The sequence below is a fragment of the Panulirus ornatus genome, chromosome 10, assembly GCF_036320965.1.
Source record: "Panulirus ornatus isolate Po-2019 chromosome 10, ASM3632096v1, whole genome shotgun sequence".
NCBI classification, from domain to species: Eukaryota; Metazoa; Arthropoda; class Malacostraca; order Decapoda; family Palinuridae; genus Panulirus; species Panulirus ornatus.
The window spans coordinates 28270685-28291842 of NC_092233.1; the positions used below are offsets into that span (position 1 = coordinate 28270685).

General features: G+C 41.5%; 2 protein-coding genes across 11 annotated transcripts in view; one reads left to right on the forward strand and one right to left on the reverse strand.

The window, feature by feature from the left end:
• Window positions 1-21158, forward strand: part of Lrp4 (LDL receptor related protein 4) — a 497094-nt gene that overhangs the window by 209107 nt on the left and 266829 nt on the right. The window lies entirely within an intron of this gene.
• LOC139750858 (uncharacterized) lies at window positions 386-18761 on the reverse strand. Of its 4 annotated transcripts, none has more exons than XM_071665659.1 (5): window positions 18071-18753; window positions 17498-17714; window positions 14582-14689; window positions 13920-13993; window positions 386-978 (listed from the first exon to the last, which is right to left on the reverse strand). In XM_071665659.1, the coding sequence occupies exons 2-5, from the start codon at window positions 17697-17699 to the stop codon at window positions 940-942; spliced, it is 423 nt and encodes a 140-aa protein (XP_071521760.1). In that variant the 5' UTR covers window positions 17700-17714; window positions 18071-18753; the 3' UTR covers window positions 386-939. The 4 variants fall into 4 exon arrangements, with proteins under 4 accessions (XP_071521760.1, XP_071521763.1, XP_071521761.1 ...); XM_071665660.1 differs by lacking the exon at window positions 386-978 and adding an exon at window positions 10948-12288 and having other exon boundaries at window positions 17498-17797; window positions 18071-18761; XM_071665658.1 differs by lacking the exon at window positions 386-978 and adding an exon at window positions 10948-12288 and having other exon boundaries at window positions 18071-18730.

The following is a 21158-nucleotide window of genomic DNA, read 5'->3' on the forward strand; positions in this document are numbered from 1 at the left end:
GGACCCCGCAATAATCTGCTAATTGCTGCGTCACATAAGTAATGTGTAACCGTTGGCAACTCCAAGGTGGTATATTTTGATAACTGTTTCTTTCCCTACACTTCAAAACTATGGAACTCTTACCTTCTTCTGTCTCTCCCAGCAACGTTGACCTGACACATTTTAAAAGACATGTTTTTCACTTCCTTCAAAATTCGTAAATACTTTCCCTTGTCTTTACACTTTGCCTTTCTTTAACCTCTGTGTTTCATTTAAGGCCTGACGGTGATATGGACATTGGTCCGCAAATGGACCCTCCAACGTGGAAAAAAAATGTCATGTTGGCTCTCTCTCTGCTAGGAATGAGTGTGTTAGATTTACTGTGAGTCAGGGTTATGAAAATGTATTTCTAGGTTATTCATTTACTAGTCCGGATTAGGAAGGTTCATGTTTGTATATCTTTGCCAAGGTTGAAGTTTGGCAAAGATGATTACAAATGTAGTGAAAATACCAGTTTAATTTTCTCTTCGTTCACTGCATTGTCCACCCAGGGGTGGGCTGCTGCACGCTGATGTTCTTGTTGTCTACAGTGTATTTTGTAAGTATTACTGTTGTTACTTAAAGTTGCTCGGAACTTCTTTAAGTATTCGCTGCCTGTTGTTGTTGTATGTATGCTGCTGTTGCTTGGGTTGTTGACGCTCCTTTGGTGGCGAGAAGACGTTTAGCAGCAGCTGCTGCTTTGTTGTCATCATGTTAGCGACTTGTGATGACTTTGTTCTGTTGAGTCGCTGTCTCTCTGAGCAAGAGAGAGAGAGAGAGAGAGAGAGAGAGAGAGAGAGAGAGAGAGAGAGAGAGAGAGAGAGAGGTCGTAATCACTGAAGTTGTCTTTTAAGAAGTCTTTCCTGGGGCTGCAGATGGTGGTGAGTTCCGCTGTAGTGGACTTCAGTCATGGCTGTGTCCTCATACCTGGCCGGTAATGGCCTGATAGCAGTCTTCGAACTGTTGAAACAACAAACCCAGTATTAGTAGTGGAAATTGAAGCCACGAGAAATGCTAAATCCTACCTACCATCTGACGCACATTAAAGCAACGCAAGTATTGTATATTATTGGATCGTGTCCTCAAGCAGTAAGATATGCAATTATAGACTGAATTCTTTCTGCTGAAGACTCTTGGCTGGCGGAGACCTGTGCAACATAACACGGGTCTTGACGTTACTGAGTTCTCTGGTAGTGATCACAGGTTTCTGGTTTGTAGTCCTCAGGCTACGTGTAGGATCCAGTAGAATGTGGACGCGAGATCTTGGAGAAAGTTACTCATGAGAGGGTTTGAGCCAGTGCTTACGGTCAGGGGTATTATATAGTGGCGATCTCTGACCTGCAGCCAGTATGTTAAGGTCTTCAGTGTCTCAAGTGTAACCTCTTTAATGTAGTGGTGTAGGTTCGTTGCAGTATGGCTTTCAACGAAGAACTTTGTCTGGAATATATTTATCGCTTTTATAATTATTTTTTCATTATTATTATCATTATTATTATTATTATTATTATTATTATTATTATTGATAATAATAATATGATCGCTCGTGGCTTTATTAATTTTTTTATCACTTTTGCTTTTGACTCAAATGTATGGCAGTTTGAGAAACCTTAACATTCCAAAATTCTTACATTATTCGTCAGAGATTTGGTCCATGATGAGAAATGATTTTATAAAATACTTCCAGAAAACCTTGAACTTGTTCGCATTGCATGGATGAGGCAGAGGTGTCCTCACTCCCACTTCTCGAAGCGTTTGTCTGAAGCGGGTTCACCAACCGCGAGGGAAGGATAAACAGCTGCATTGACTTTGGGCCGACTCCCGCGCCCTGGATTCGATTCCGATCGAGTGCGTGCGTCAATCTACAGTCATCAAAGCTCACCACGACACTAGGGAAGTGTATGGAGGATTCCTCAGTTATGGATCGTTGGGTAAAGCCTGTCATGAATTGATCCACACTCCATCCGAGATCCCTCAAGTGTTTACGTGGCATGTTGTACTGAGGCCAAGTCCCGGATGCAGACACTTGAACGGTGGCACCAAGGGTCTGAAATGTTGTTAGTAAGATGTGGATGGCAAAGCATTGTGGCAATGTAGCCCAAACTGTGGAAATCCGATCTCTGTCATTTGAGCAGAAGACACACAGAACGCACTGAAGTGAGTAGTTGTGCTTGATATGAGCACCTCAGAATGTTTGTGACGGAGATGAGAGGGTAAAAGATGGGTGCCACCCCGAAGCACTGGAACTCTCTGCCCTTCTCATGTCTTTCCCAGTAACCACGACGTGGCACATTTTAAGACAGTTTTTCACTTCCTCACAAATTCGTGAATGCATTCCCTTGTCTCGTCTGTTTCCCTTTCATAATCCCTTATTTCATATAAGGCCCGGCCTCTGTGTGAACTTTCGTTCGTGACTGAACCATCCAACGTTAAAGAAAAAAGAAAAAAAAAGGAAACTTTAACACGTTCTTCCGTAGACAGATGTGTAATTGAATTAGTAATAAGTACACACACACACACACACACACACACATACATTTACAGACACACACACACACACACACACACACAACACACACACAAACGTATACAAGGGGCCTCACCGGTTTCTCAGTAGAGCTAAACATTCCACAGCATCCTTCACCATCTTTGGTGGCTTCGAGCAGTCCGTAGTGTCTGTCGAGAAAAAAAGATGTATAAATATTGGAATTGCCAGGACTGTGTGTTGATGATGAGGACCAGCGATGGTGTTGAAGTATCATCAGTATTGCCAGTGTCACAATAAGGAGGAACATTGACAGTATTGGAAGTAATTACTGTGTGTGTGCTGTAATGTAAACTACAGAATATAAAGATGTAAACCTTGGTTATTATCAAACCTTCACCGGAGTGGGTTCCAACCCTCGTGAGGAAAGGTTCCAAGCCCTCCTCAGGGTGGGTTATCTTACCTAGATCCTCTTCAAGGAATATTCGTTACACCATCAGTGAGTTCACTTGCTGGTCTCTCGCGTCACTGTGATAACACACTTGTAACTAACGTAACGTCGCTGTGTCAGCAGAAAGTATGTCGCATGTCTCTGTATTGCCACTAAGATAACGTCAACAAAAAGTGTCCCATGCCACTATTCTGCCAGCAAGATGGCGCCCACAGAGTCTTGTTTGAAAATGGTATTTGCTGCTTGATATATTCACTCGTTTGAAAGGGTCGGGTAACGTAGAGTCCAGAGGAGAAGTAACATACCTGCGCTTCCTTTGGGGAGGTTCTCTGTAGTGCCGTTGCACGAAACATAGGTGGGTAACAGTTCATCTATGTAGTCACAGTAGGTCGGACCATCGCACAAACACTTGCCTGTGGGAGACGGAGGAGAAGAGAATGGCACCGTCAGCTGGGCATGTCATCAGTGGGATGTTAATTTTCTTTTCCAATGAATTTTACGACTTTGTTAACGCTCTCTACCAGTTACCTGCTGGTGACCAACCATGATCCAGAAGACACAACAAGAAACTGAGTGAGGAGCAAACAGTGATTAGCAGTAATGAGGCAATGGACAAATGGAACTAGAAAAGAAAAGGTGGATGTGTGGAGTGGACACCTTCGTGAAGATTCGTGATAGAAAGAGAGAAAATAAGTTCAGATGTGGCCTGAAGAATATATGATATTCTACATATGTGGCCTGAACACTATATGATATATGATTGCAAAGAATAGGTTATCACAGATACACACACACACACACACACACACACACACACACACACACTTGTATGTAATTACACAATGCCAACAATTGTAACTCCTTCAAATGATTCCTGCATCCTCAGCTTTGTGCTGCTATCAGTAGCAGGGAAATTATAACTCCTTTGTAGAGATAAGTTCATTGACGAGACTTTACTCCTTATCATCCACCGCTGCTGATATAAGCCCTCTCTGTAGAAGTGATATATATAAATATATATTCATTTATTATACTATGTCGCTGTCTCTCGCGTTGGCGAGGTAGTGCAAGAAAACGAACGAAATGAATGGGCCAACCCACCCACATACAAATGTATATACATACACGTCCACATACGTACATATACATACCTATACATATACATACCTATACCTTCTCCATACCAATAGTTGCCACATACAAAACAATCTGTTTCCATAAGTATTTCTCACGCACATGTATTAAAGCAAACACCTGATCCACACATTCTTTACCACTTCTGAAAATACATTGTTCCTCCCCGATCTGATGCTCTATACATGCATTCACCCTCTCAGTCCATACCCTCCCTTACAATTTCAAGTACACTCAATAAACTTTTGCCTGTGTAGTTTGAATACTCACCTTTATCCCCCTTTATACATTGGCACTACGTTTACATGCATACCGGTTATCCTCAGGAACTTCACCATGATCTATACATACATTGAAAATTCGTACCATCCATTTAATAAGTCACCCCCCTTTCAGCTGCATTAATACCCACTTCATCCACCTAGCCACGTTTCATCTTGCGCAAGTCTCTCGTCACCTCTTTTCCCTTCAACAAACCGATATCCTTGGATGTCATTTTGCATACCACCTCGACCCAAACATCTTCTATATGCCACTGTATCATCAAACACATTCAACAGTCCTTCAAAATAATGGCTCCATCTCCTCACTTCATCATATCTTGTTACCACCTCCCTTTTCCCCCTTCGTAGATGTTCTTATTTGTTCTCTTGTGTTTCGCATTTTTTACCTCCTTCCAAAACTTGTTATTCTCCCTAAATGTTACTGATACTCGCTCAAACCAACTCTTATTTGCACTATTTCCACCACTGCAACTTCTTGACCTGCCATTGTCTCCTCTACATCCCCCAGTCGTTTGCACTCCTTCCCTGTAAGTGTCGCCCAAACGTCTCTCTCTTCTCTTTCAATAGCAGCATCTTCATCCCACCACTCATGACTCTTTTCAGTCTGCCGCCTCCCACCTTACGCATGCCACATGCATCTCGCGTATGCCAGATTTGCTTCCCTATATGTTTCTCATTCCTCAGCCACTCCCCTTGCTTCATTAATTCCACCTTTTGCCATTCTGTACTTTATCTCTCCTGATATTTCTTCACACAAGTTTCCTTTCCAATATCACTTACTCTCGCCACTCTCTTCACACCGACGCATTTTACTCTTTTCCGAAAATGTTCACAAATCTTCACCCTCACCTCCGCAAGAGTGATCAGACATCCCATCAGCTGCCCCTCAGCACAGTTCCATCCAAACGTCTTTCTTTTACACGCCTGTCTATCAGTATGTAATCCAGTAATATCCGCTGAGTATCTCCCTTACTCACGTGCGTATACCTCGCTTTTTAAAGTAGATATTCCCAGTCACCAGTCCTTGTTCAGCACACAAATCCACAAACTGTTCACCATTTCTACTAATGATACTGCATATCCCATACCCTCAACGTATACCGTCAACCGCCACATTAATCACATTCGCATTCAAATCGCCTATGACCAGTACCCGGTCTCGTGCACCATAACTGCTGACACTCACACAGCTGCTCCCAAAACACTTTCCTCTCATGATCTTTCTTCTCATGACCAGGTGCATAGCGCTAATAATCCACCATCTGTCGCCATCCTCTTTCAATCTTAACCACATCAGTCTAGAACTTATTTCGTCACTCCTTCACACTCCCACAGCTCTTGTCTTGGGAGTAGTGTTTCTTACCCTTTCTTTAACTCCTGTCCTCTAACAAACCCCTCACTTCACTCCTAAGACATTTCCAAATGATTTTCACTTTACCCTTGAGCTTTGTTTCACTCAGTCAGAACATCGAGGTTTCCTTCCTCAAACATACTATATCTCTCTTCTCATCTCATCTTAGGTTACATGCATACAGATGTATAAACCCCAGGACCTTTTCTTAAGGTTTTTTCTTTTACCTTCATTTGTGCTCTACAATCAGTAGTAGAGAAAGGATGGACTTCTACGCCAATAGGAGACTGATTCCTTCTTGGAGTATCATGGGAGTACAATCACATAAAAACCTCTCATTCTAAAGACGTCCATCCTTTCCCTGCTACTGGTTGTAGTGTTAAGCCTTGAAGCTGCAGAAACTCGTAGAGGAAGTGTTACTTGGAGTATTGTATATTCAACAATCACCTGGTCCCTATACCAGCAATTCATGTCGCGATACATTTGACTACCGTGTCCTCAAGACTAGTCCTAGCACATTAATGAAGCAGACGCCTTGCATGCACAACACAGTTGGGTTACTTTCCCTTCACATTTTAGGGGCAACTCACTCATCTCTGTGAAAAAGCAGTGTATTTCTTCCTCGTCATGACACTTGTGTGATCCGTGGTGGTCGCGCCGTACGCGATGACCAGAACCGCTTGCGCGGAACCACGATGAGCCGCTGGCGGACCTGGCTCCTCGGAACCAGGGCGAGGCATTGACAGAGAGCAGCAAGAGTGCCACCAGAGGCAGCAGGCTCAGGAGCAGCACCCTCATGTCGGAGACTTGGGTCTGGGGAAGCAGGAGAAGACGCTGGAATGACGAAGCCACAGGTGGGATGGGGAATGAACTAATCTGTAATAGTGACAGTCTTACATTTAGGAAGAATTGAAACGCGACAAATTCAAAATTATTTTGAGTCCTCTTTTTACCCTACCTGTACGCGCCTGTTGCTGCTAAGGTTATCAAGTCACGTTATAAATGAGAGATATGAAACAAGTTTCTAAGATTTCTATAATTGACATAACTAGAAAAGATGTTCGATCAGTGGCAGATGAGAGGTCTAGGAAGCAGTCCACCAAGAGTAAGAGGTCACCTGCTGACTACCGGCAGCTGGTCGTCGTGTGACCACAAGTGGCAATGTTACCTGAAGATCAGGAGCACAAGTTGTAGAGGCAGCGAGCGGTTGCTTCACCTGAGGATCAGTGTCAGCGACGTGAGGGGTGAACCAGGTGTGGGACAACTAACGACTCCTGCGCTATATATAGCGGACATTTCGTCATCCAAGCCACCGACAGCAACTCCCCGGAAGGGACTCCACTTCGCTGAACACAGGCAGGACGACAGAAAGATATATGAATCATTCAGAAGGAAAGAACAAAGAAAGTAAATGACCTGTGATGTGTAGAATGCCTTTGTCTTTAAACAAGTCTCATTACTATAATGTAACTATTTTCGTAGAATGGAGTTGATAAAGCGCACATTATTTATTGGTGTGCATACGTTAGATTAAGCATTTAAAAGCTTTTCGATTTGCATAAAGTAGATGAAGCGGTTTAGATCTTTTGGTTTTGTAAATATTAGATAAAGCGCTGTAAATCTTTTTGTTTTGTACATATCAGATTAACCTATTTTAATCTTTTGGTTTTCCATATATCGGATAAAACTTTTAGATATTGTGGTTTTCCCTACAATTGATGAAGAATTATTGATCTTTTTGTTTTGCATACTTTCGAAGAAGCGTCTTAGATCTTTTGGTTTTGCGTACGCTTGATAAAGTGTTTTAAATCTTTTGTTTTTCCATACATTAGATGAAGTATTTTAGATCTTTTGGTTCTGCATACTTTAGATGAAGCGCTTTAAATCTTTTGGTTTTGCATATATTACGTGATGCGTTTTAAATCTTTTAGTTTTGCATACATTAAATGATGCGTTTTAAATTTTTTGGTTTTGCATACAATAAATGAAGCGTTTTGAATGTTTTGTTTATTCATACATTAGATTGAGCGTTTTAAATCTTTTCATTTTGCATACGTTAACGAAGCGATTTACATCTTTTGGTTCTGCATACATTAGATGAAGCGTTTTAAATCTTTTGGTTTTGTATACATTAGATGAAGCGTTTTAGATCTTTTTGTTTTACAAACATTAGATGAATCATTTAAATTCTTTTGTTTTTGCATATATTAAAGTGTTTTAAATCTTTTGTTTTGCGTACATTAGATAAAGCGTTTTAAATTTTTGGTTTTGCATACATTAAAATAAGCATTCCAGACCTATTGGTTTTGCATACATTAGATGAAGCGTATTACATTTTGTTTTTGCATACATTAGAGAAAGCGTTTTAAATCTTTTGGTTTTTATGCAATAGATGAAACGTTTAAAATCGTTTGCTTTTACATACATTTGATTAAGCGTTTTAAATATTTTGGTTTTGCATACATTAGATGAAACGTTTTAAATCTTTTGGGTCTACTTTCATTTGAGTAAGAGGTTTAAATCTTTTGGTTTCTGCATGCATTAGATTAAGCGTTTTAAATCTTTTGATTTTGCATACATTAGGTAAGGTGTGATATTGTAGGATTTAGTTTTTCATTCAAAATTAACTTTATGTCCGTATTTCTCCTATTTTTTTTTAACATACTGTTTTTGTTCCTTTGTTCTGCCATTTTGTCTCTGATCTGCAAATAACCATCTGCTATGTATTGGCACGGGTCTTCCCACTACTACTTTGTGTTTTACTAAAGTCTTCCCAGTTACATCCACATCGTTTTCACTGGCGTTATCATCCCACCTCATCCTGTCCAGTATTACACGATTATTGAGTTTCTTTAGAGCTGATTTATTGGTAATTTCTCATAAATTTCAGTGTAATCAGTGATCCTCAGGTTTATCTCAAATAGGTTCGGGCGGATTCTTTTGAGTGCAGCCCACTGTGAAATAGTCCACCTGCAGAGTTTGTGGGGGTGGAGCCAGAATGGCATAACTTCCGCTTGGTTTTCTGTGTAAACAGAGCTTCTGTAAAACATTGAATTCAGTGTATAGGTTTCTCCATTTTGAATGGCTCCATTTAAATGACATCAAACAAAACTAAAGAAAAAAAAGGGGAGGATGACTTTTGCATAATACATCTTAAAATTTCCTTTAGCATATCTGAATGGTTTCTGATGGAGGCGGTGAGTGGTATAGAACTGATCTGGTCTGTACTGTAGCTTTAAGAGCTCTTTTTCGTCCATAAATGATGCACCCGAACTATCAGGACATGGACTCATGAGATGAAAGGGATCAGGTTGCTTTTGAACCTACTGAGGAATTCACAGAACGTAAGTATCCGAGACTGTGTTCCGGGACCAATGTATCTTCGTTATAGTGTATGTCTTCGCTCAGTGGCTTGATCGATTCTCCGATCAAATAACTACGTACATTGCTTTGACGCTTCTGTGATTAATCATGATTCAGTCTTCAATTGTCTTTCCAAAATCATGAATGTGTTAGAGGTTATGTCGTATTAACATGTGATTCTAGCGTTGTTTGTGTTCTTATCTTTTGTCTCTCGTATATTTTTGCTAATAATGATATCCTTTTCAGTTTTGTAGATCATGAATCTGATTGACATTAGTCTGTGGATTTATAAAGGCTGGGATGTCATCAAGGTAGTGACAGGTGTTGGAGGATGTCTCCAAAGCAGTAGAGGGAACATCTGTGCCAGTGCGATGTAGACGATCTGTTTCTAAAACGAAGCCAAGTTGGTGGAATAGTGAAGTAGTAAAGTGACTGTCTAAGAAAGTAGCAAGTAAGAAACTCGGAGAAACCAATAACCAACATGATAGATTAAGTAATGTGAATTTGGTTATGAAATGTAAGAAGTATTGCTGAAAATAGCATAGAAATCCTTAGGAATTTTGCAGTTATGTAAGAAGCAAGAGTCATTACCCAGTAAATTGATCCATTAATTACAGAAAACAGTGATTTGGTTCAAGACAAGAAATCATGACAAAAATCTTAGATTACAATTTTTGCACCTATATTTACGATCGAATACACAACCCATGTTCTGAACACAGGTTCATGAATAAGGGAAGAAAACGTTCTTCGTAAAGTTAGCGCAAAACTTGAAGACATATTGTCAGCTATTATCACTGTCCATAATCTACGAAATACATTGTCCGTAAGGCAAAGCGTTTCTTTATTCAAAGGTTTTGTTCTGTTTCCTAAACTTTTTCTCCATTTTATCAGCTGCTTCCATTTCTCCACATCTTTCTAATTCTGCTCCTTTCATTTGATCTGCGTATCGTTTGACAAAACGTCTTCAATAAAATCAGACTTGGACAGTAAGACAGACGACATCTGGTTGTTTAGTGCCTCTGAGACCCAGTTAAGACCCATCTCTCTCTCGAAATTTCTTCTACATTTCCCCCTCTCCTTTGACGCTTCTGTAATTCCATTTCTAGATTTAGTTAACATATTTAGTGTTACTGTAACAGCCACTTAGTCTGGAAATCCCGCCTTACGGAAATAACGAAGTCTGCCCCCAAGAAACTGGCAGTCCTGTTTAGATTTAGATTTCTTTTCTTCTGGACATTTGCTCTGATTGTAAAGTGAGTTGATCCATCCTTGTATGGAGTACTACTGTGGCTTCTAGGATGGTTATACCTGTGCATTCGTACTAGAGAGGGTCGAATGGAAAGCTGTCAGTCTTATAAACTCTACCAGTCTAACCTCAAAACTTGACCCACTTGCCCTACGCCTCAATGTTGGTTTTTTCTCCCTCTTCTATAGGTATTACTTTGCCTTTTGTTTCGAGAGCTGGTTTATTGTGTACCCCCACCACTAGCTGGACCCCGTAATACTCTGCTAATTGCTGCTTCACATAAGTAATGTGTAACCGTTGGCAACTCCAAGGTGGTCTGTTTTGATAACTGTTTCTTTCCCTACACTTCAAAACTATGGAACTCTACCTTCTTCTGTCTCTCCCAGCAACGTTGACCTGACACATTTTAAAAGACATGTTTTTCACATTCTCCAAAATTCGTAAATACTTTCCCTTGTCTTTACTCTTTGCCTTTCTTTATCCTCTATGTTTCAATTCAGGCCTGACGGTAATATGGCCTGGAGCCTCAACGTGGAAAAAGAAAATCTATCATGTTGGCTCTCTGCTAGGAATGAGTGTGTTAGATTTACTGTGAGTCAGGGTTATGAAAATGCATTTCTAGGTTATTCATTTACTAGTCCGGATTAGGAAGGTTCATGTTTGTATATCTTTGCCAAGGTTGAAGTTTGGCAAAGATGATTACAAATGTAGTGAAAATAACAGCTTGATTTTCTCTTCGTTCACTGCATTGTCCACCCAGGGGTGGGCTGCTGCACTCTGATGTTCTTGTTGTCTACAGTGTATTTTGTAAGTATTACTGTTGTTACTTAAAGTTGCTCGGAACTTCTTTAAGTATTCGCTGCCTGTTGTTGTATGTATGCTGCTGTTGCTTGGGTTGTTGACGCTCCTTTGGTGGCGAGAAGACGTTTAGCAGCAGCTGCTGCTTTGTTGTCATCATGTTAGCGACTTGTGATGACTTTGTTCTGTTGAGTCGCTGTCTCTCTGAGCAAGAGAGAGAGAGAGAGAGAGAGAGAGAGAGAGAGAGAGAGAGAGAGAGAGAGAGAGAGAGAGAGTTTCCGGCCACTAGGTGATCTTTTCTAGTTTTACTTTAATGAAATATTTATTCTTTGATGCAAATCATTTGTTTTGTAAATGGTGAGTAGATAAGACCTGCACAAACACCAGCTTAAAGACACAGTTGACAGTGTGTTCATGTACAGAGACATTTTACCTTCCACTGTAAACAATATCTGACGGATGGTTTGGGAAAGACACATTTTGTATGCTTTATATCTTCAATATATAGCTTATATCTTATAAAGATAAGGAGGGGGAAGGTAGTACACAGAGGAGAAGTTTTGGTTCGTAACGGATGTATTATGATATTGATGTGAACATTTCATCCTCCGTTCTTGCTTACGATGTGGAGACGGACTAGTGAGCCACGTACAGGAAGAGGAGAGATGATGGAGGTGAGGCAGGCACGACTTACACCTTTCATTTTTTCTTTTTTCTTTTATGTCTTTTTTTAAGGTTTTACAAAGTGGACTGACTTGAGAAGGTGGGGAGGGGAGGCAAGTTTACAGAGACACTGTGGAACAGTTTCGAGATGTGCTGGTCAGGGGGACATGCTGGTATTCATGCTTATTTCATTAATGATAGTGGGTGACGTAGTTGGGATGTTGAGGAAAGAGTCACCCTTGCGAGAAAAGGAAGCAACTGTTTACGAGTAGCGATTGTTGTTTGTTGTTAGTAGAGAGAGAGAGAGAGAGAGAGAGAGAGAGAGAGAGAGAGAGAGAGAGAGAGAGAGAGAGAGAGAGACGTCGTAATCACTGAAGTTGTCTTTTAAGAAGTCTTTCTCTGGGCTGCAGATGGTGGTGAGTTCCGCTGTAGTGGACTTCAGTCATGGCTGTGTCCTCATACCTGGCCGGTAACTGTCAGATAGCAGTCTTCGACCTGTTGAAACAACAAACCCAGTATTAGTAGTGGAAAATGAAGCCACGAGAAATGCTAAATCCTACCTACCATGTGACGCACATTAAAGCAACGCAAGTATTGTATATTATTGGATCGTGTCCTCAAGCAGTAAGATATGCAATTATAGACTGAATTCTTTCTGCTGAAGACTCTTGGCTGGCGGAGACCTGTGCAACATAACACGGGTCTTGAGGTTACTGAGTTCTCTGGTAGTGATCACAGGTTTCTGGTTTGTAGTCCTCAGGCTACGTGTAGGATCCAGTAGAATGTGGACGCGAGATCTTGGAGAAAGTTACTCATGAGAGGGTTTGAGCCAGTGCTTACGGTCAGGGGTATTATATAGTGGCGATCTCTGACCTGCAGCCAGTATGTTAAGGTCTTCAGTGTCTCAAGTGTAACCTCTTTAATGTAGTGGTGTAGGTTCGTTGCCGTCTGGCTTTCAATGAAGAACTTTGTCTGGAATAGATTTATCGCTTTTGTAATTTTTCATTATTACTTTTATCATTATTATTATTATTTATTATTATTATTATTATTAGTCTCATCATCATTATTGTCATTAATGGTAATAATAATAATAATGATAATAATAATAATGATAATAATGATAATAATGATCGCTAGTGGCTTTATCATTTTTTTTTTATCATTTTATGCTTTTGACTCAAATGTATGGCAGTTTGAGAAACCTTAACATTCCAAAATTCTCCCATTATTCGTCAGAGATTTGGTCCATGATGAGAAATTATTTTATAAAATACTTCCAGAAAACCTTGAACTTGTTCGCATTGCACGGATGAGGCAGAGGTGTCCTCACTCCCACTTCTCGAAGCGCTTGTCTGAAGCGGGTTCACAAGCCACGATAGGAGGATAAACAGCTGCATTGACTTTGGGCCAACTCCCGCTCCCTGGATTCGATCCCGATAGAGTGCGTGTGTCAATCTACAGTCATCAAAGCTCACCACGACACTAGGGAAGTGTATGGAGGATTCCTCAGTTATGGATCGTTGGGTAAAGCCTGTCATGAATTGATCCACACTCCATCCGAGATCCCTCAAGTGTTTACGTGGCATGTTGTACTGAGGCCAAGTCCCGGATGCAGACACTTGAACGGTGGCACCAAGGGTCTGAAATGTTGTTAGTAAGATGTGGATGGCAAAGCATTGTGGCAATGTAGCCCAAACTGTGGAAATCCGATCTCTGTCATTTGAGCAGAAGACACACAGAACGCACTGAAGTGAGTAGTTGTGCTTGATATGAGCACCTCAGAATGTTTGTGACGGAGATGAGAGGGTAAAAGATGGATGCCACCCCGAAGCATTGGAACTCTCTGCCCTTCTCATGTCTTTCCCAGTAACCACGACGTGGCACATTTTAAGACAGTTTTTCCTTTCCTCACAAATTCGTGAATGCATTCCCTTGTCTCGTCTGTTTCCCTTTCATATTCCTTATTTCAAATAAGGCTCGGCTTCTGTGTGAACTTTCGTTCGTGACGGAACCCTCCAAAGTTAGAAAAAATAAAGGTTTAAGACGTTCTCCCGTACACAGATGAGTAATTAGTAATGACTGCACCCACCTACACACACACAAACATATACAAGGGTCCTCACCGGTTTGTTCAGTAGAGCTAAACATTCCATAGCATCCTTCACTATCTTTGGTGGCTTCGAGCAGTCCGTAGTGTCTGTCGAGAAAAAAATGTATAAATATTGGAATTACCAGGACTGTGTGTTGATGATGAGGACCAGTGATGGTGTTGAAGTATCATCAGTATTGCCAGTGGCACAATAAGGAGTAACATTAACAGTATTGGAAGTAATTACTGTGTGTGTGCTGTAATGTAAACTACAGAAGATAAAGATGTAAACCTTGGTTATTATCAAACCTTCACCGGAGTGGGTTCCAACCCTCGTGAGGAAAGGTTCCAAGCCTCCTCAGGGTGGGTTATCTTACCTAGATCCTCTTCAAGGAATATTCGTTACACCATCAGTAAGTTCACTGGCTGGTCTCCCGCGCCATTGCTATCACTACACTGTACGCGTCACTGTGATAACACACTTGTAACTAACGTAACGTCGCTGTGTCAACAGAAAGTATGTCGCATGTCCCTGTATTGCCACTAAGATAACGTCAACAAAAAGTGTCCCATGCCACTATTCTGCCAGCAAGATGGCGCCCACAGAGTCTTGTTTGAAAATGGTCTTTGCTGCTTGATATATTCACTCGTTTGAAAGGGTCGGGTGACCTAGAGTCCAGAAGAGAAGTAACATACCTGGACTTTCTTTCGGGAGGTTTTCTGTAGTGCCATTGCACGAAGCAAAGGTGGGTAACAGCTCATCTATGTAGTCACAGTAGGTCGGCCCATCGCACAAACACTTGCCTGTGGGAGACGGAGGAGAAGAGAATGGCACCGTCAGCTGAGGCATGTCATCAGTGGGATGTTAGATTTATTTTCCAATGAATTTTACGACTTTGTTAACGCTCTCTACCAGTTACCTGCTGGTGACCAACCATGATCCAGAAGACACAACAAGAAACTGAGTGAGGAGCAAACAGTGATTAGCAATAATGAGGCAATGGACAAATGGAACTAGGAAAGAAAAGGTGGATGTGTGGAGTGGACACCTTCGTGAAGATTCGTGATAGAAAGAGAGGAAATAAGTTGAGATGTGGCCTGAAGAATATATGATACCAACGCTGATTGCAAAGAAGAGGTTATAACACATACACACACACACACACATTTGTATGTAATTATACAATGCCACTAATTGTAACTCCTTCAAATGATTCCTGCATCCTCAGGTCTGTGCTGCTATCAGTAGCAGGGAAATTATAACTCCTTTGTAGAGATAAGTTCATAGAGGAGACTTTACTCCTTATCATCCACCGCTGCGGATATAAAGTTGTTTCCAGCGTCAGCGAGGTAGCACAAGAAAACAGACAAGGAATGGCCAACCCACCCACAAACCCGTATATACATAAAGGGATATATACGCACATATACATGCATATACGGTTTAACATATACATATACATACGGCGAAAAATACATATATGCCCATGTACATATTCAAACTTCCCGCCTTCATCCATTCTCGTCCCCTCCCCGCCTTCACATGAAATGGCACTCCCTCCCCTCCTCGCTCGCGCGAGGTAGCACTATCTGTTTCTATAAGTTTTTCTCATGCACATTCATTAAATTAAACACCTGATCCGCATGCATTCCGCTAATCCTCAGGTACTTCACCATGATCCATACATACACTGAAAATTCTTGCCAACCAATCAACAACACAGTCAGCCCCTTCTTAAGAAATTCAACTTTATAAATATCCACTTTAGCCGCCTTACGCAAGGCTTTCGTCATCTCTTTTCTCATCACCAATCCAATCTCCATGACTCACTTTGCATACCACCAGACCCAAACATCTTACATCTGCCACTGTATCATGAAACATATTCAACTGTACATCAAAATAATCACTCCATCATAGTAATCACTCCATCTCCTCACTTTATCACTACTTGTTACCACCTCCCTTTTGCCTTCTTCATAGATGTTCGTATTTGTTCTCTTGTTTTTCGCACATATTTAACCTCCTTCCAAAACCTGTCATTCCCTTCAGATTTTACTGATACTCGCTCACTCAAACTTTCATTTGCCCTCTTTTTCCACCACTGCAACTTCTTGACCTGCCATTGTCTCCTCTACATCCCCCAGTCGTTTGCGCTCCTTACCTGTAAGTGTCGCCCAAACGTCTCTCTCTTCTCTTTCAATAGCAACATCTTCATCCCACCACTCATTACTCTTTTCAATCTGTCCCCCTCCCACCTTACGCATGCCACATGCATCTCTCCCACATGCCAGATTTGCTTCCCTAAATACCTCTCATTCCTCAGCCACTCCCCTTGCTTCATTAATCTCACCTTTTGCCATTCTTTACTTAATCTCTCCTGTTATTTCTTCACAGAAGTTTCCTTTCCCATATCACTTACTCTCGCCATTCTCTTCACACCGACGCATTTTACTCTTTTCCGAAAATGTTCGCAAATCTTCACCCTCACCTCCGCAAGAGTGATCAGACATCCCATCAGCTGCCCTCAGCACATTGCCATCCAAACGTCTTTCTATTACACCTCTGTCTATCAATATGTAATCCAATAATATCCGCTGAGTATCTCTTACTCACGTGCGTATACTTGTGTATATCTCGCTTTTTAAAGCAGGTATTCCCAGTCACCATTCCTTTTTCAGCACACAAATCCACAAGCTGTTCACCATTTCTACAAATAGTACTACATATCCCATGCCCTCCAATTTTACCCTCAACTGCCACATCACTCACCTTCGCATTCAAATCGCCCATCACCAGTAACCGGTCTCGTGCACCAAAGCTGCTGTCACTCACTCAGCTGCTCCCAAAACATGTTCCTCTCATGATCTCTCTTCCCATGACCAGGTGCATAGCACTAATAATCCATCTGTCGCCATCCACTTTCAACCCTACCCACATCAGCCATCCACTTTCAACCCTACCCACATCAGCCATCCACTTTCAATCCTACCCACATCAGCCATCCACTTTCAATCCTACCCACATCAGTCTAGAACTTACTTCGTCACTCGTTCGCTTACTCTCACAATTCCTGCTTAGGGATTGGTGCTTCTTACTCTTTCTTTAGCTCCTTACCTTAAGCAAACCCCTCACTTCACTCCTAAGACATTTCCAAATCATTTTCATTTTACCCTTGAGCTTTGTTTCACTCAGTCAGAATATCCAGATTTCTTTCCTCAGACATACTATGTCTCTCCTCTCATCTCATCTTGAGTTACATGCTTACACATTTATTCTGCAATCAGTAGTAGGGAAGTGATGGACTTCTACACCAATTGGAGGCTGATTCCTTTTCCAAGTTGGTATGATTGGAGTACAGTCATACCAACATAACACCTTTCCCTGCTCCTGGTTGTAGGGCAGCCTTGAAGCCGCAGAAACTCGTAGAGGAAGTGTTACTTGGAGTATTGTATATTCAACAATCACCTGGTCCCTATACCAGCAGTTCATGTCGCGATACATTTGACTACCGTGTCCTCAACACTAGTCCTAGCACATTAATGAAGCAGACGCCTTGCATGCACAACACAGTTGGGTTACTTTCCCTTCACATTTCGAGGTAGACTTACCCATCTCTAGGAAAAAGCAGTGTACGTCGTCTTCGTGGTGACACTCCTGTGAGCCTTCATGTTCGTGTGAGTCGTGGTGGTCGCGCCGAACGCGATGACCAGAGCCGCTGGCAGACCTGGCTCCTCGGAACCAGGGCGAGGCATTGACAGAGAGTAGCAAGAGTGCCACCAGGGGCAGCAGGCTCAGGAGCAGCACCCTCATGTCGGAGACTTGGGTCTGGGGAAGCAGGAGAAGACGCTGGAATGACGAAGCCACAGGTGGGATGAATGAACTAATCTGTAATAGTGACAGTCTTGCATCTGGGAAATAGTGGAACGGGAAAAATTCAATAGTTTTTCTGCCCATGTTTTTACCGTCGATGTAAGAGTTTGTTGTTGCCCAGGATATTAAGTCATGTTATCAACCGCAGATTTCAAACAAGTAAGTTTCTAAGAATTCTGTAGTTGACATAACTGGAAAAGATGTTCGATCAGTGGCAGATGAGAGGTCTAGGAAGCAGTCCACCAAGAGTAAGAGGTCACCTGCTGACTACCGGCAGCGGGTCGTCGTGTGACCACAAGTGGCAATGTTACCTGAAGATCAGGAGCACAAGTTGTAGAGGCAGGAAGCGTTTGATTCACTCGAAGACCAGTGTGAGCGGGGTAATGGGTGAACCAGGTGTGAGACAGCAAGCGACTCCTGCGCTATATATAGCGGACCTTTCGTCATCCAAGCCACCGACAGCAACTCCCCGGAAGGGACTCCACTTCGCTGAACACAATCAGGACGACAGAAAGATGTATGAATCATTCAGAAGGAAAGAAACCATGAAAATAAATGACCTGTGATATGTAGAATGCCTTTATCTTTAAACAAGTCTCAATACTACAATGTAAATATTTTCGTAGGATCGAGGTGATAAAGCGTACATTATTTTCTTGGTGTGCATACGTTAGATTAAGCGTTTAAAAGCTTTTCGTTTTGCATAAAGTAGATGAAGCGTTTTTAATATTTTGGTTTTGCATACATTAGATGAAGCGTTTTGAATCTTTTGGCTTTGCATATATTACATTAAGCGTTTTGGTTTTGTATACATTAAAATATATTATTGTAGGTTTACTTTTTTCAGTGCAAATTAACTTTTTTTTTTTACATATTGTTTTTGTTCCTTTGTTCTGCCATTTTGTCTCTGATCTGCAAATAACCATCTGCTATGTATTGGCACGGGTCTTCCCACTACTACTTTGTGTTTTACTAAAGTCTTCCCAGTTACATCCACATCGTTTTCACTGGCGTTATCATCCCACCTCATCCTGTCCAGTATTACACGATTATTGAGTTTCTTCAGAGGCGATTTATTGGTAATTTCTCATAAATTTCAGTGTAATCAGTAATCTTCAGGTTTATCTCAAACGTTTCGAGCAAAATAGGTTTATGTAGTTTCTTTTGAGTGCAGCCCACTGTGAAATAGTCCACCTGCAGAGTTGTGGGAGTGGAGCCAGAATGGCATAAATAATAGATTTGGAGAATCCTATGTAGTTGCCCTTAATATATTCAAGGCTTTTAACAGGGTGGGACATCAGGGTCTCGTCTCTAAGCTCCCCTCCTTTGGCTTCCCTCCCTCACTTTGCTCCTTCATATCTATGTTCCTCTACGGCCGATCTATCTTTGTTGCTATTGATGGATCAGCCTGCACCCCTTTCTCCCATTAGCTACGGTGTCCCTCAAGGTTCTGTTCTGTTTCCTACGCTTTTTCTCCATTTTATGATCGATTTCACTTTTTCAGCAAGTATCCAAATGCACTCGTATGCTGACAACTCAACGCTGTCTGCTTTTCTCCACATCCTTCAATTCTGCTTCTGTCATTCGATCTGCATCTCATGTCGACAAAACGTCTTCAATTAGATCAGATTTGTACAATAGGGTAGACGAATCTGGTTAAGTTTAGTGCTTCTGAGACACAGTTAATACCCATGTCTCTATCGAAATTTCTTCACAACTTTCCCCCCTCTCCTTTAACGCATCTGTAATTCCAATTCTAGATTCATTTAACATATTTTGTGTTACTGTAACATTCACTCTGTCTCAGAAATCCCACCTTACGGAAATGGACAAGTCAGCCCCCAAGAAAGTGGCAGTCCTGTTTAGATGTTGAAATTTCTTCCCGACATTTTCTCCTATTATAAGTTGATCCATCCTTGTATGGAATACTCCTGTCGCTTCTGGGATGGTTATAGCTGTGCATTCTTACTGGACAGAGTCGAATCGAAAACTGTCAGCCTTATAAACTCTACCAGTCTAACCTCAAAACTTGACCCACTTGCCCTACGCCTCAATGTTGGTTCTTTTCCCTTCTATAGGTATTACTTTGCCTTCTGTTCCCGAGAGCTGGGTTATTGTGTACCCCCACCACTAGCTGGACCCCGCAATACTCTGCTCATTGCTGCGTCACATAAGTACTGTGTAACCGTTGGCAACTCCAATGTAGTCTCTTTTGATAACTGTTTCCTTCCCTACTCTTCAAAACTATGGACCTCGCTACCTTCTTGTGTGTCTCCCAGCAACGTTGGCCTGACACATTTTAAAAGACATGTTTTTCACTTCCTCCAAAATTCGTAAATACTTTCCCTTGTCTTTACTCTTTGCTTATCTTTAACCTCTATATTCCAATTAAGGCCTGACGGTGACATGGAACCTCCAACCTGGAAAAAAATCTATCATGTTGTCTCTCTGCTAGGAATGAGTGTGTTAGATTTACTGTGAGTCAGGGTTATGAAAATGCATTTCTAGGTCATTCATTTACTAGTCCGGATTAGGAAGGTTCATGTTTGTATATCTTTGCCAAGGTTGAAGTTTGGCAAAGATGATTACAAATGTAGTGAAAATAACAGCTTGATTTTCTCTTCGTTCACTGCATTGTCCACCCAGGGGTGGGCTGCTGCACTCTGATGTTCTTGTTGTCTACAGTGTATTTTGTAAGTATTACTGTTGTTACTTAAAGTTGCTCGGAACTTCTTTAAGTATTCGCTGCCTGTTGTTGTATGTATGCTGCTGTTGCTTGGGTTGTTGACGCTCCTTTGGTGGCGAGAAGACGTTTAGCAGCAGCTGCTGCTTTGTTGTCATCATGTTAGCGACTTGTGATGACTTTGTTCTGTTGAGTCGCTGTCTCTCTGAGCAAGAGAGAGAGAGAGAGAGAGAGAGAGAGAGAGAGAGAGAGAGAGAGAGAGTTTCCGGCCACTAGGTGATCTTTTCTAGTTTTACTTTAATGAAATATTGATTCGTTGATGCAAACCATTTGTTTTGAAAATGGTGAGGAGATAAGACCTGCACAAACACCAGCTTAAAGACACAGTTGACAGTGTGTTCATGTACAGGGACATTTTACCTTCCACTGTAAACAATATCTGACGGATGGTTTGCGAAAGACACATTTTGTATGGTTTATATCTTCAATATATAGCTTATATCTTATAAAGATAAGGAGGGGAAGATAGTACACAGAGGGAAAGTTTTGGTTCGTAACGGATGTATTATGATATTGATGTGAACATTTCATCCTCCGTTCTTGCTTACGATGTGGAGACGGACTAGTGAGCCACGTACAGGAAGAGGAGAGATGATGGAGGTGAGGCAGGCACGACTTACACCTTTCATTTTTTCTTTTTTCTTTTATGTCTTTTT